This window comes from Oryza sativa, chromosome 12, assembly GCF_034140825.1.
Source record: "Oryza sativa Japonica Group chromosome 12, ASM3414082v1".
Taxonomy (NCBI): domain Eukaryota; kingdom Viridiplantae; phylum Streptophyta; class Magnoliopsida; order Poales; family Poaceae; genus Oryza; species Oryza sativa.
Genome location: NC_089046.1, coordinates 2997577 through 3011903, shown reverse-complemented (window position 1 = coordinate 3011903; position 14327 = coordinate 2997577). Strand labels below are relative to the sequence as shown.

Genomic DNA, 14327 nt, shown 5'->3' with positions numbered 1-14327 from the left:
GGCTTATGACAAAGTTAAATGGCAGTTCCTACATCAGACATTACGAATGAAAGGGTTTTCACAATCATGGTGCAATTGGATTTCCAACTGGGTTGAAGGAGGAAATGTAAGTGTCAAAGTCAATGATAATGTAGGAAAAAAATTTCGGACATGCAAAGGCTTGAGACAAGAGGATCCAATGTCCCCAATTCTTTTTAACATAGTGGCTGATATGTTAGCCATTCTTATTGAAAGAGCCAAAGCCGATGGCCAAATTAGAGGGGTAATTCCACACTTAGTGGATGATGGTTTGTCCATTCTCCAATATGCCGATGATACAATAATATTTCTTGAACATGATTTTGAACAAGCAAAAAACATGAAGGCCATTCTTTGTGTGTTTGAACATCTCTCGGGGCTGAAAATAAACTTTCATAAAAGTAAAATTTTCTGCTTTGGGGGAGCTAAGGAAATGGAGGACCAATATAGACAACTGTTTGGTTGTAATTCTGGTTCCTTTCCATTCAGATATCTAGGAATCCCTATACACTATCGAAAACTCAGAAATTCTGATTGGAAATGTGTGGAGGATAGGTTTCAAAGAAAACTTAGCACATGGAAGGGCAAAAATAACTCCTATGGTGGGAGATTGGTTCTTCTTAACTCGGTTCTTTCGAGCCTTCCCATGTTCATGTTATCCTTTTTTGAAATACCTCGAGGTGTACTTCAAAGACTGGATTACTACCGATCAAGCTTTTTCTGGAGCAGTGATAGCCAGAAAAAGAAATATATATTAACAAAATGTGATTATATTTGCCGGCCAAAAGATCAAGGTGGACTGGGTGTCCTAAATCTTGATATCATGAATAGATATTTGTTGAGCAAATGGCTATTCAAGCTTCTTAATGGTGATGGCCTATGGCAAAACCTTTTGCGCAACAAGTACTTAAAAGGTAAACCCCTCTCCCACATGTCACACAAACCAGGAACATCCTAATTTTGGGCTGGCCTAATGAAAGTAAAAGATCAATTTTTTCAGTATGGATCTTTTAAACCTGGTAATGGGATGGAAATAAGATTTTGGGAAGACACATGGTTGGGCTTGCAACCACTCAAATATCAATATCGTTCTCTGTACAATGTGGTTCGAAAGAGACATTCTACTTTGGCAGAGGTTATGAGCACAACACCGTTGAATGTTTCATTCCGACGATCAATTGTAGGACCAAAGTTAGTTGAGTAGAATAATTTGATTTCTCGACTAGCTAACATAACCCTGTCAAATGAAAATGATTGCTTTATTTGGTCGCTACATAAAAATGGCTACTTTTCAGTCAAATCTATGTATAATGCGATCATCAATTTCAATGTAAGAATCCACAAGAGGATCTTATGGGAGGTAAAGGTACCACTAAAAATAAAAGTATTTATGTGGTTTCTTCACAAAAAAGTAATCTTGACGAAATATAACCTCATAAAGAGAAAATGGAGGGGAAACAAGCAATATTGTTTTTGTAATACACAAGAGACCATCCAACATCTTTTCTTTGACTGTCATGTTGCACGTTTTGCTTGGCGATGTGTCTTCTTTGCCTTCAATATTCTCCCTCCCCACAATGCAAAAGATATTTTTGGTAACTGGCTAAGGGGAGTGCCTAGACCCAAAAAAAATGATTTTATTTAGAGCTAGTGCTCTATGTTGGTCAATTTGGCGTTGCCGTAATGATATGTTTTTTAACCCTAAAAAAATGCCTAACATCATGCAGGTTATCTTCATGTGTTCCAATTGGCTCCACTCTTGGTGTATGATGCTTTTACAGGAAAAACATGATACTATGCGCAATGGTGCTACACGCTTGGAATTGGTAGCCAAGGAACTTTTACTCCAGTCTGGATGGTGTAGTACCTACAAAATTCCGTGATAGAATCTATGTGATTTTAAAAAACATGATTTTAGTATATCATATTATCGGCAGAAGTTGGGGATTTGTCCCATCTCACCTTTTTTTAAGCTCTTTTCTATTCATTTCTGGACTTTTTGGCTGTGTGCCTACGGACAGAGGCCGGAGATATAACCCATTTCCATTATTTAGAAAAGGAAGGAAAGGAGAAGCGACTGAAAGGCTGATGAAAGTAGGATGAAGATCGAATCGGATTCCAGGCTAAGGAAAGCGCCCTAGAATTTTCCATCCTAACCCAACGAACAGCAAAGTCACAAACTGCTAAAGCTAGCCACTATTGTAGTACTGATCAGCTCTGAAACTCTGAAAGCCAACCCAGGCCATTGAAAATGCGAAGTGGCAAAAGGCAAAAATATGAAATGCTACACTCAACATATATTCAGTGCATAGGGAATTAAAGGTCCATTTTAATGTACCACATGTCGTAGTGATGCGTGATTAGGATTTGGCCGGCTTCTCGGGATTAATTGATTATAGTAGACTAGTAGTTATACTACGTGATATATAGCATGGTCTATATTGCTGTGATCTCAAGCAAACCTACTGTTTGTGTGCTTCCCCAAGAAGATATGCATGATTTTTGGCACAATTTTGGATCTTTTTTCTTTGGGAGCTAGCTACTGGAGTCTTAAAACACCTAACGGGGGCATGTTCATCACGTTGATGATTAATATCATCAAAGCCAAGTTGTTAGCTTCTACCAGCAGAATATCATCCATCCTTTGTGTTCTTCTCTCCGGGGCCACGAATAAAAAGCCAGTTTTTTTTATAGGATTTGGCATTCCATCGCAAGTGAGAGGTGTCAAGTAGGCTTCATCTCAACCACTAGAAAATAAATACTCTAGGAACATATTGACTGAGACAGTGGCATCCTAATATTAGTGTATGTCATGAACAAGCCAGGTTTTATGGTTGATTACCAAGTAGAAAGCTCCAAGTAGGGTTGATTGATTGGTCTAACGATTCACCTAAAGCAGGTAGAAAAATCACTTGCTCCTTGACCTACTTTTAGCAACTTTTCGTAGCCCAACTATATATCTTCTGATGTAAAAATACTCACAATTTAAAAGGTTTTGAATACCATATTCGAAAAATAGAATTGATTGGATATATGGAAATTTGGCATATATATATATATATATATATATATATATATATATATATATATATATATATATATATATCCCAAAAATTGCTCCCGTGATTTAACATTATTATTATTATTGTTTTTGTAAACATATTATTGTGTATTATTGTGTAGTATTCCTTCCGTTGTAGTACTATGTTTGTTTTTTATAGAACGAATAGAGTAGATAAAAATTACTTTTAAAGGACATACCAATGTCAAAATCATAAGCAGTAATTAAGGAGTACCGTACAAGTTCAGGGCCGGTTCAACATAATATTTTACAAAGGAACATACCAATGTCAAAATCATAAGCAGTAATTACGGAGTACCGTACAAGTTTAGAGTCGATTCAACATAATATTTTACGAAGTTGTGTTTCGGCGCTTTCCCCCTTGTATGGCTACTTTCGAACACAAAAATGTTACAAGATGTTTAAAAGAAAGCAATTAATTCATTTCTTCTCAAAGTCTCCATAAATCCTAAATCTCCCAATCTCTGAATGGATTTCCTCAATGAAATCATCATCATAAAGTGAAATTGGATGCAACACCTAACCTTGACGCGCATACACGTACACGTACGGCGCCGGCAGCCACAACCAAAGAAAAAGAAAAAGAAAAAACCACCATAGTAGAAGAAGAAGAAGCTTCTTCCCCACATAATCTCTACACCTCCCCCATCATCTTCTTCATCTACCCCACTCCCCCCTCTCTCTCTCTAACACCACCACCACCTTTCCTCTTCTCTCTCCTCTCCACTCATCTCATCTCACTAAGCTCAAATTAAGCAAAGGATTACAAGCAAAACCAAACCAAACCAAAGCAAAGACTAGTGTAGAGTAGAAGAGAAGAGTCCACCAAGAAACCAAGAAGCTAGAAGCATCATGGGGAAGGATTGCGGCAAGCACGGCGACGACGACTTCCGGCAGGGATGCCGGCGATTCATCACCGTCCTCGTCGTCCTCGCCATCCTCGTCGGCATCATCGCCCTCATCGTCTACCTCGTCCTCCGCCCCACCCACCCTCGCTTCTACCTCCAGGACGCCACCCTCCGCCAGCTCGACCTCTCCAACTCCTCCTCCACCGCCGGCGGCGTCCTCTCCACCACCATCCAGGTCACCGTCGCCTCCCGCAACCCCAACGACCGCGTCGGCGTCTACTACGACCGCCTCGACGTCTACGCCTCCTACAAGTACCAGCAGATCACCGTCGCCGCCTCGCTCCCGCCGGTGTACCAGGGCCACGGCGACGTCGACGTCTGGTCGCCGGTGCTCGCCGGCCCCAGCGTCCCCTTCGCGCCCTACCTCGCCGACGCCATCTCGCAGGATTGCCAGGCGGGCTACCTCATCCTCCAGGTCAAGATCGACGGCCGCGTCCGGTGGAAGGTCGGCAGCTGGATCTCCGGCCACTACCACCTCTTCGTCACCTGCCCGGCCTTCCTCGTCACCGCCGGCGGCAATGGCTCCCCCGGCGCCAGCGGCTTCAGGTTCCAGACTACCACCTACTGCCACGTCGAGGTCTAGCTAAGCTAGTTATGTTATGATCTACTACTGTGCCCACCGCCGCCGCCGGAATCTGCTATCTCCGGCTAGTCGCCGGCGAGGTAGGTTTGATTTCTTGGAGGTGGTGGTGTTCTTGTGCGTCCATAGTGAAAAAGAGATGATGGTGGTAATAATGAATTATTATGTGGGTTACAAAATGTAAAGGAGGTGGAGAGGCAATTTAAGTAGGATTAATGGTATGGTTAATTATAATGCTCTCTTGATTATTAGCTTAATTGTTAATAATCCTTTTTTTGTCTTAATTAAGGAGAAATGCATGTTTAGTTATTTGTCAAATTCTGTATTTTTATTTTAATTCTACCTCTCTCTTTTTTTCATGTGGTCATGCATTTCTTTTTGGAGTGATGTTGGTGATAGCTCATTTTGATCATGCAAATTAGGGGTGTTGGATCAACTGGCTTTTTTGGAATTATGTATGCATGTTTGTTTGTTGGCAACAACCAGATCCAAGGCACCACTTGAAATGTGAGATTTGGTGAAGGGAAAGTACACTTTGGACTGTTTGTTTTGTGTGTTTGTGATCCCAATTAAGTCCAAGCTGTAGTTGCTTAGTCTCACTCTCTGGGGTCTTCACATGCATGGACCAACTTGTTTAATTCCATCTCAAGAAACAAGTGTTACTAACATGTGGCAACCATTTTATATTATTTATTTTTTGGGTTCCTGTGTGCTAATAATTTGCCAGTGCATGATCTGGCATTCACATGTAGAAGCATCTATTCTGTGGGAAAAAAAATATTGTAACTCTGACCTTGGGAATCATTTGAATAATCTTCCCCATCCTTGCCCCCATTTTTCTAGTAATAATTAGCAATTAAGCAAAGGGAATAGCACACAAGGAAAGCGACTTTGTGGAAAAGAATGCAGGTTAATTTACAGTAGACAAAGAATCATTCATATATGCATCTTTCTCACAAAGCATGTAGACATTTTTTTTTTCTGAATTAAGCTGCTCTCATGAAAATTATAAAGCATTGTTACATGATGGATGTGATGCTGCTAGTGGTGTCCGTGTGGGCGTGTGTGCCATGCATGCATGTTTCCTGCAAAGAAAAGATGATGATAAGGATTCGGTTGCTTTGGTGTTTGGGTGAGGTTGCCTTTAGTTTAGGCAGCAATGTAGATGGATCACTGCCCAAATTAATAAATGAGATCCAAATCTTTCTAGGAAGAAAAGGCATCCATATGCATACATTAAGCTTGGATTTGTAAAAGCGAAGATAAATTATGCTTTGATCTGCATGGAGCAGGGAGAAATTAAGCTAAGTAAACAAGTAATCCTTCCTTTATAAGATATAAGTATTTTCAGGACTTAAAATTTGTAGTATGGAGTTCTGGTACACCGATTTCAATACATGAAAATTCATAGCCAATCGGGTACTTGGATAGGGAAATCTAAGCTATTCAAAAATTAAAATTTTAACCATTGAGGTGACTGAAATAAAATCTCTTCCCTTAATCTTAGTATTCGCTAAACAACGTTGAAATACTTATATTTTAGAATGGTACGGAGCAGTAAGCAGCATGGATGTCCGTGGTAGCATGCTCTGGCGAGGTGAAGTGAGGCCATCAGTGTTCAGTGATCAGTGGATGGATGGTGAAATGGACTTGGTTGCATCTTGCGTGTATACCATGGTTCAGTGCTGAAAGCAATCGTTTCCTAATTCCTACTGAGCTACACCACTTAGCTACAACATCGATGGTTGGGTGCCACTGCTTAATTTGCCATCTGCAATGGACATTCGTCGATCGAATCGTATTGATCATCCTTCTGAAGAAAATCAGGACACTGAAACGCTCAACTGCCAACCACTGCATCTTAATTTTGAACGATGCATTGATCGTAGGAACAAACAAAAGAACTTCTCGTTTTAATTTCAAAGAGCTTTTTAGTTGGTACATACTGCCATTGCTCTCCGGTTGTGCATGAAAAACAGAGGAGATTTGCAGCGTTCGTTTGAACAGCATAGAGAAAACGCTTAACGAACGATCGAACGATACAAATTTTCTATAAAAAAAATTACTTTTAAAAAATATATATTAATCTATTTTCTTAAGTTTAAAATAATCTTGATCCACCTCGTTTTGTATACCTTCTCAATCTTCTAATTTCCTCTCTTCTCGTCTCAGTGCTTTATACGTGGCTGTGACGCAATAGTAGACGGAAGGAATATATGTATGCAGCCGGATGATGGAAATATTGATGGTGCCATTGTACTTTTGCTTCTAGCGAGACCAAAGTTGCTGAATAAATATATCATGGTGAAGTATATATTGTACTTTTGCTTCTAGCAAGAACAAAGTTGCTGAAGTTGTTAATGATGCGGGAATGAACGGTGCACGACGAAAAAAGAGGTCGGCTGGCCTAAAGGTGAGGACCATAAAATGCAGCCACAAAGATGAAGCAGCATGAGTGCGTAGCAAGTGCTACAAGCATCAAGACCCACATTTGGTCCGGAGGAGGGAGGACATGTCTCTCATCCTCCGTTTGTTTATTAGCTTATCAGCCATAACTAAAATTTATAGCAGTATTGGTTTGGCTTAATTCTTTCTGTTTTAAAAATATTGATTAATATGTATTAAATCTATAATACTTAAAATGTTAATGGTGGTGGTGATCATGCTGCCACACCATCCCTATCACTTATAATTGGATCACAAATCTATACTATGACACCACCATTATCGACTTAATAAATGGGTCTTATTAGTCAGGCCCTACTCTTTAACGAGTTCTCTCCCGTTTTAATGCTGTTTTTTTTTGCAAATTTCAAAATCACCTACTTGTTTAATAAGGAAAATCATAAAAGTATCACCTGGACTAAATATATGTTTAATCGATTTAATGAGTTATTAGAAACTTTTTTTTCCATTGTAATGCACATGCTCTTGGCTTGTTTACTTGAGATTTGAATAAGCTATGAAACCCTGTCATATAGATTATAATAATTATAGCTCACTGTAACTTTATCCATAAAACATAAGATTTTTTAAATATACTGAATTATTGATCTTTTTGATCGAGTCAATAACGACGGGAACTTTGCACCTTTTGGGTGTTGAAATTTCTCACGAATGATTATGACAATGACCCTGTTTGAAAAAAGAAACTGTGAATATGATTTACGCACTGAATATACTCTTGGTTGAAGCTAGAAACTGAAGTAAGTTGAGCTCTTAATTAATGCCTTTCTGGATGTATGGCAACACCAGCAACGTGACAGGCAAAAATTGACCAGCGTAAAGAGGCAGAGGAATGTTATTTTCAGACAGGCACGTCTCACTAGCTTTTTGAAAACCCCTTTTCCTCATACCTCTTATCACTACTTGCCTGCAGTCCCCTGCTTTTTTTTTCAGTGTTTCTTTCAAATGATTTAGCTAAAATTGGGGCAAGACAATTTAGAGTCATTTTTTCTCTGAATCGGTTTCCTCTCCATTGGATCGGCAAAGAAGGATTCGTGTTGTTTCTCTCCGCTTTCTTCAGGGATTGTAACAACCCTATATTTAGATTTGGGGTGATTTTTTTTTAACGATTAGCACCAGACGACACAAAGATTTATTGAATGGAGTAGAAAAATTACAATACTAGAACCTTGGAAGGCAGTAGTCAGGAAAGAAATAAAAAAACAACCATTACGCACTGACAACATCTACACACAACCAAGTAGAAAACTAGCACCGGACAGGTTGCTGCCAGGCCAACAAGAAGCTACATGAAACTTCGTAGCCCAAGAATGGGAATCATAGGTGATGGTGGTGGCTAATGACAATGAGTGTAAGGGAAATCACAATGGTTATAAATATATAAGACTATAGGAGCCATTGAAATCATAGGAGAATGACAGCACAAGCAAAGAGCACCTAAGAAAGAAACCCCACTATAGAGTGGTGGGGGGATGGGGTTGCATGGAATGAGATCCTCTGACGTTGGGAAAAAACGTCAGAGGCGCACAGTTCTCTAACTTTGTGGTATTTTTAACCGTCCGATCTGCAGCGAACGAACGAGATTGATCGCTACAGTGATATACGAACAGTTTTCCTCTACTGTTTTTCTACTGTTGCTATAGTGATTACTGTAGAGGAACTGTTTTGTACTGTAGCGCAAGACACAAATCACTGTGCGCCGCCTATATCGTTTTCACTCAAAGTCAGAGGAGCCGGATCCGGGTTGCATGCCTGCGTAGGAGGATGAGTATGGTCCAATGGGTTTTAAGTAGATTTAGATGAAACGCAAGTGATGTACTCCGTTCGATCATCGATTTAGTTAAAGTTTTAAATTATTAGTATTAAAAGTCTAATACTACCATCTTAAATACTAAATTAGTTTAAAACTAATATTGTTGGTGTGCGTAAAACTAAAATTGCATGAAGTGCATATGCAGTTTTGATGTAACGGACAAAATATCAGATTGATTTTGATGCATATACGAAATACATGTTGTCAACATGCATTTGGAGTAGAGTCACCATCCTCAAACAAACAACATATGAGGCTAGCAGATGTGTATAGAGCGGTCTGTTTGGGGAAGATTAAGATTCTGAGAAACAGCTGGTTGGTAGCCAGCTTATGAAAATCTGAAAAAACTAGGTTTATCAGCTTCTAGCTTCTAGTTCATTTTCTACATTCTACAACTACAGCTTCTCATAATCTAAACCAAAAGCTGTACTAGTCACGCAGAGGAGAGGAGGAGATATGGCTGCATTAGTCCATTGCTCCACCGTTATCCAGAAAATGGGCTCCGCTCCGAGCGGGCCTCTGGAAAAACCTTTCAAGCATAGAAAAGTCCATTGAACTTCCCTCAACTATTAGATGAATCCGATTCTCATCCCTCACCTAAAAAACTAGATATATCATATATCTCAACTATTAAATCCAGTGCAAAACGACTCCTTTGACTATTTTGAAGGTGGTTTAGATTGATATGACTGTCCAGTCACCAAACAGATTAAAAGAATGGGACTGTCTATGTGTCACTAGGGTGATAAATTATGTAAATGCACTAGAATCCCTGACCATCCGATGCGCGTGATCCCACCAGCGAGCCCACGCGATCCCCCCGCGAGTGAGCGCACGGGTGCATGTTTTGTTTTGTCCCAGCAATCTGTTTTTTTTTGTCGAATCTGTCTCCCAAACCCGTTTTGTTTTGGGCCAGCTTTTAGCCCATTGTTGAGACCTAGGCTAACATTTGGCCCCGTATAGGGCACAGGAAAAAAAGGTTAAAAAAGCCCACAGCCTTTTAGTATTGGAGCCGTCACAGCTGAAACATGGCCCAGAACTTAGCACAGAAAATCAAAACACTTGTAAAAAAAAGAAAAAAAGGGAGCTTCTTGCTAGCCAAGAAAGAAAAAAAGTGAGGGAGATCGGGAGCAGGTCAGGAGCTCCTTGCTCGCAGAAGGAAAAAAAGAAGGGGATGGAAGAAGGCTTGGAGATCCAAGAGAGAATTGCATGAACTAAAGATGATGGATGCAGACCAAGGTATGAAAATACTTGCCTCTTCCAAAATCTGGATTGATTTGAGTCCAAAAAGTCTCGTCCCATGGTTCTTGGTACTTCAAATATGTGATTAGTTTCCCCCCCCCCCCCTTTCTAATTTGATCCCAAACTGAATTGACCCACTGGGTTGTGCCTGATTGATAGAAAATATCAATCTAATTTGACAATGTAGATGAATAGTAGTGGAGCATGGGGTTCTGCAGATTGACAAATAAATAGCTTCCTGTTAGTCTTGGAGCATGCAGATTTTGCTCTTACTCTAACAAATTAAAACTAGTAAAATAACTAGGAATTAAACATAGTATGAAACATTAAACTAGGTTGCTGCAGGATGTCACAACAAAACTTGCATTTGCTTGGTATGAAACATTTAATCTTGCCCCTGCATCTTGACTAGAGTAAGAGCAGTAATTAAACATAGTGACATCTGAATGTGAGATCTGTGCCTCTGCTATCTGAGCTTTTAACAAAACTAAGTGCACAGATATCTAAAATTGTTAGCATGTTGTAGGACCTATATCTGAATACATATATATGTACTTCTGTCACTAGTCAAAAAGCTGAACACATCATTGATCACCCTGCCCCCCATTGCGGATTGATTATTTGCTGGAAAAAAAGGAAAGGTTCTAGCTGTCAGTATATCAGTGAGAATATTAAAATTACAGAACAGACCTATAGTGTGCATACATAAATCACTATAGATTTGTAGAAACATGTCTTTTCTAGCAAAGAAGGGATCAAGACAAAGCTAACCAAATGTCATTTCAGCTAACTAACTATGTATGTAGTCCAACAAGATAGATAGAAGAAGCAAGCAGAAGAACTCCGCAAAACTAATTGCTGACAAAGCAGAACTAATACCCATTTTGAACTAACAAAACTAGGAATTCTAATGGCAAACAAAACTACTAATTGCAATATTTCTGACAAAACTTGAAAGTAGAGGTTAAAGTATTTCTGATTGAACTAGCAAAACTAGGAATTCTAATGGCTAACAAAACTACTAATTGTTGTATTTCTGACAGAACTTGAAAGTAGAGGTTAAAGTATTTCTGACTGAACTAACAAAACTAGGAATTCTAATGGCAAACAAAACTACTAATTGCAATATTTCTGACAAAACTTGAAAGTAGAGGTTAAAGTATTTATGACTGAACTAGCAAAACTAGGAATTCTAATGGCTAACAAAACTTCTAATTGTTGTATTTCTGACAGAACTTGAAAGTAGAGGTTAAAGTATTTCTGACTGAACTAACAAAACTATAAATTCTAATAGCAAACAAAACTAATCTCTTTTCTTACAAAACTATGTTTGTTAAATGCAATCATACCTTTTACCTAACTATAACAGAACTAATGCACACTAGTGATCACCCAACACACTAGTAGATCACCCAACAGAAATATTGTAGTTTTACCAAATTTAGTTAAAACTATATAGCTTTATCTAACTAATGGCTGACAAAATTAATATATTACTTTGCAAGCAAGGACATGCATGGTGAGAGCAACAATGGGTATCCTCCTAACCAACAGTGCCCTCCACAAGGCTACATGCCATCGTCAGGACAATACCAACCTCCTTGTGGGGCATACCCAATTCCTCATCGGAATTACCCTCTACAACTACACTAGGCCAAATTCAGAACTAGGCAGATTTCATTTCAATATATTCCAGCTAGTAAAGATAAAACTAAACTAATAAACTCTTTATACAAATTTGTACCTGCATGTAACCCACATCCCCCCTGAACAATACAAAGAAAAAGTCCTCCGCAAAATGGTTGTGGGAAGAGGATGCAAATCAGGAACAAATGTATTCAGGTTGAGCAGAAAAGAAAATCTGGATCTTAATTCTAGTTCTCATGCTCCACAAAATCCAAAAGAGGAGAGTTAAAAAAATTTGGACAAGAGTCCCTGGAAAAGAAAAAGATCAGAAAGACAAGGAGCAGGCATCCATTGTTGCTAACAAAACTACAAAGGAAATTAAATTAGCATAACCTATACTACCGCAAAACAGAACATCCTTTCCTAGCAAGAGTTGATAAAATCAATTATTACATAACATGCTTAGTAGATAAGGATTTATTTTAGTTTCCTTTATAGCCATAAAGTGTTCTTTTTGAAAATTTTAAATACAGATGTAACCGAAAAGACAGTGCAGTATTACTACTAATTAGATTCTTGCATACAAAACTATTTCCATTCATGGAACTCCCGTTAAATTGTAACTCCAATCTGATCTAAAAATGTTGTTGCTCTAAAACCCCTGGTATTGGTGCTTAAATACCCACTGAAAATTTTGAGGACTGCAATAAGAAACGAAATTAATACTGAAATGCATTTATACGTAATTAAGAACTGAGCTACGTAGAAAATACTGACACTCCAAAGAAGATGCTGTCAACAATTGCTAACCTAACAAAGTTAAATCATGAAAATAATCCTAAAAACAGAACTGTCATCACAAGATCTTGTCCCCAGTGTCAACCAACATCCAGACAGCCTTCGTGTAGAAAAAAAAAATCCATTCCCAACCAACAGATCTAATCCCCCAACCTATTTTTTTGGAGCATTAATACATTAAACAAATACACAGATCAAGAAGAAGAGCAATAAGATTGAATCAGCAAATCAGCGGCAAAACACATACGAAATAACACATGATCACCTTGCTTTTTTGGATCTCGACGCCTGACCTTTTTGGATCCAAATCAAGACCACCAGCAACTGCAATGCGATTCAGCGCATCCTTGCTTGATGAACACAGAACAACTGTTGGTGCCTTGCCAAGCACAGGGGAGCGGGTGCGTGCGCCTCGCCGTCAACCTTGCTGAACTCCAAGCCTGTCTCCACGGCGGCGGCGGAGGACGCCGCAACATGCTCGCTGGCTGAGCCTGGCTGCAGCGATGTTGTCCGGCCGGCTTTTAGCCATTTTGCGCGAGCTGGAATCCCCCTGCAGCCGAAGCGAATCGTCGCCGCCAGATTCACCCCATCCCCTCGATGACATCTCAGCGGAGGGCGCCACACTGCGCCCGCCGGCTGCGCCCGGCTGCAGCCGAGGAGTCGTGCTCTTGGCCTCCTCCCGCCGGCGAGGAGAATCGCCGCCGTCGGATTCGCCCCCTCGCCTTGACGACATCGAGGTGTGGCGCTGAGAGTGGGTAGCACTGTTTGAAATAAAAAAAATCCCCGCCTGTGTCGGAAATATCGCGATATCGTGTTTGGATCGGGTTTGGTCGAAAGCGGGTCGACACAAAAGGGATCCTAACCCGACAAAGGTTGCGGGCCCGATAACATTATACGAATCTTGATGTCCATCCAAAGGCTAGGAATTCTAGTGCGATTTGGGGGAAAACACGCTGGTGATGTATAGCAAAAACCAAAAGAATAGATATGAGAGCCACATGTAAAAGTGACTAATCTTCGTCTTCTTTCTCCTCTATAAACCCCCTCTTTCTCTCTCTAAACCTCGTACCCGAGCATGAAGAGGCGCAGCCGCTCCATGGAGGGATCTCCTAGAAGAAGGCTCTCCATCACGCTGGCAACGATCTCCATGGCCATTTCATCCTCACATGTCCACTTGTGGACTCGATGTCCAGCAAGCGATCGCGTCAGGCAGGGCAAATAACTTCATCTTTAGCCAGGTCGTTTTCCGCGTAGTTTTGGAGTTTTTATTCTGGTAATCTGGTTAATAAAGTACTAGCATAACTGGCTACCACGTCGGTCAAAATCATGTTCAAAATAGTCGAAGGAGTCATTTTATGAAATTATTATTGTTGTTGTTTTTTAAACCTTTTAAATTTTAAAAATAAACCCTTCCAATACTTATTTTCAAAATCTGGAACTTTTGACTAAGCCATCCTGCTTGACATTATAAAACAACCCTACCACACCACTCGTGATGAATGTGATAATTTTATACTACCATGCTAGCCAGAGTGGTATGGTGAAATAACGATGTCATTGTTTCTCACGTCAGTCCTGTGGCATGGCCAAAATGTTTAGATTTAAAAATATGTTTGGGAAAAAATATTTAAAAAATTAAAATAAAAGGTTAAAAAGCAAAAAGAAAATCTTATTTTGCACTGATTTTAATATGTGAGGAAGACGATATATCCAAGTTAAGGGATATGGGAATCAGATTCATCCTATAGTTGAGGGAATAATAATGGACTTTTTACTTCAAGCTTCAACACGTAC

The 14327-nt window shown here is 39.7% G+C and overlaps 1 protein-coding gene and 1 long non-coding RNA gene across 2 annotated transcripts; one reads left to right on the top strand and one right to left on the bottom strand.

Annotated features, from left to right (window-relative positions):
- Window positions 1-3646: 3646 nt before the first annotated feature.
- Window positions 3647-4947, top strand: LOC4351561 (NDR1/HIN1-like protein 1). The gene has a single exon (XM_015762727.3). The coding sequence runs from the start codon at window positions 3953-3955 to the stop codon at window positions 4589-4591; it is 639 nt and encodes a 212-aa protein (XP_015618213.1). The 5' UTR covers window positions 3647-3952; the 3' UTR covers window positions 4592-4947.
- Window positions 4948-10449: 5502 nt separating this feature from the next.
- Window positions 10450-13300, bottom strand: LOC107277297 (uncharacterized). Its single transcript, XR_001541787.3, has 2 exons — window positions 12799-13300; window positions 10450-10733 (listed from the first exon to the last, which is right to left on the bottom strand). It is a non-coding gene; the product is annotated as an uncharacterized lncRNA (long non-coding RNA).
- Window positions 13301-14327: the final 1027 nt, after the last annotated feature.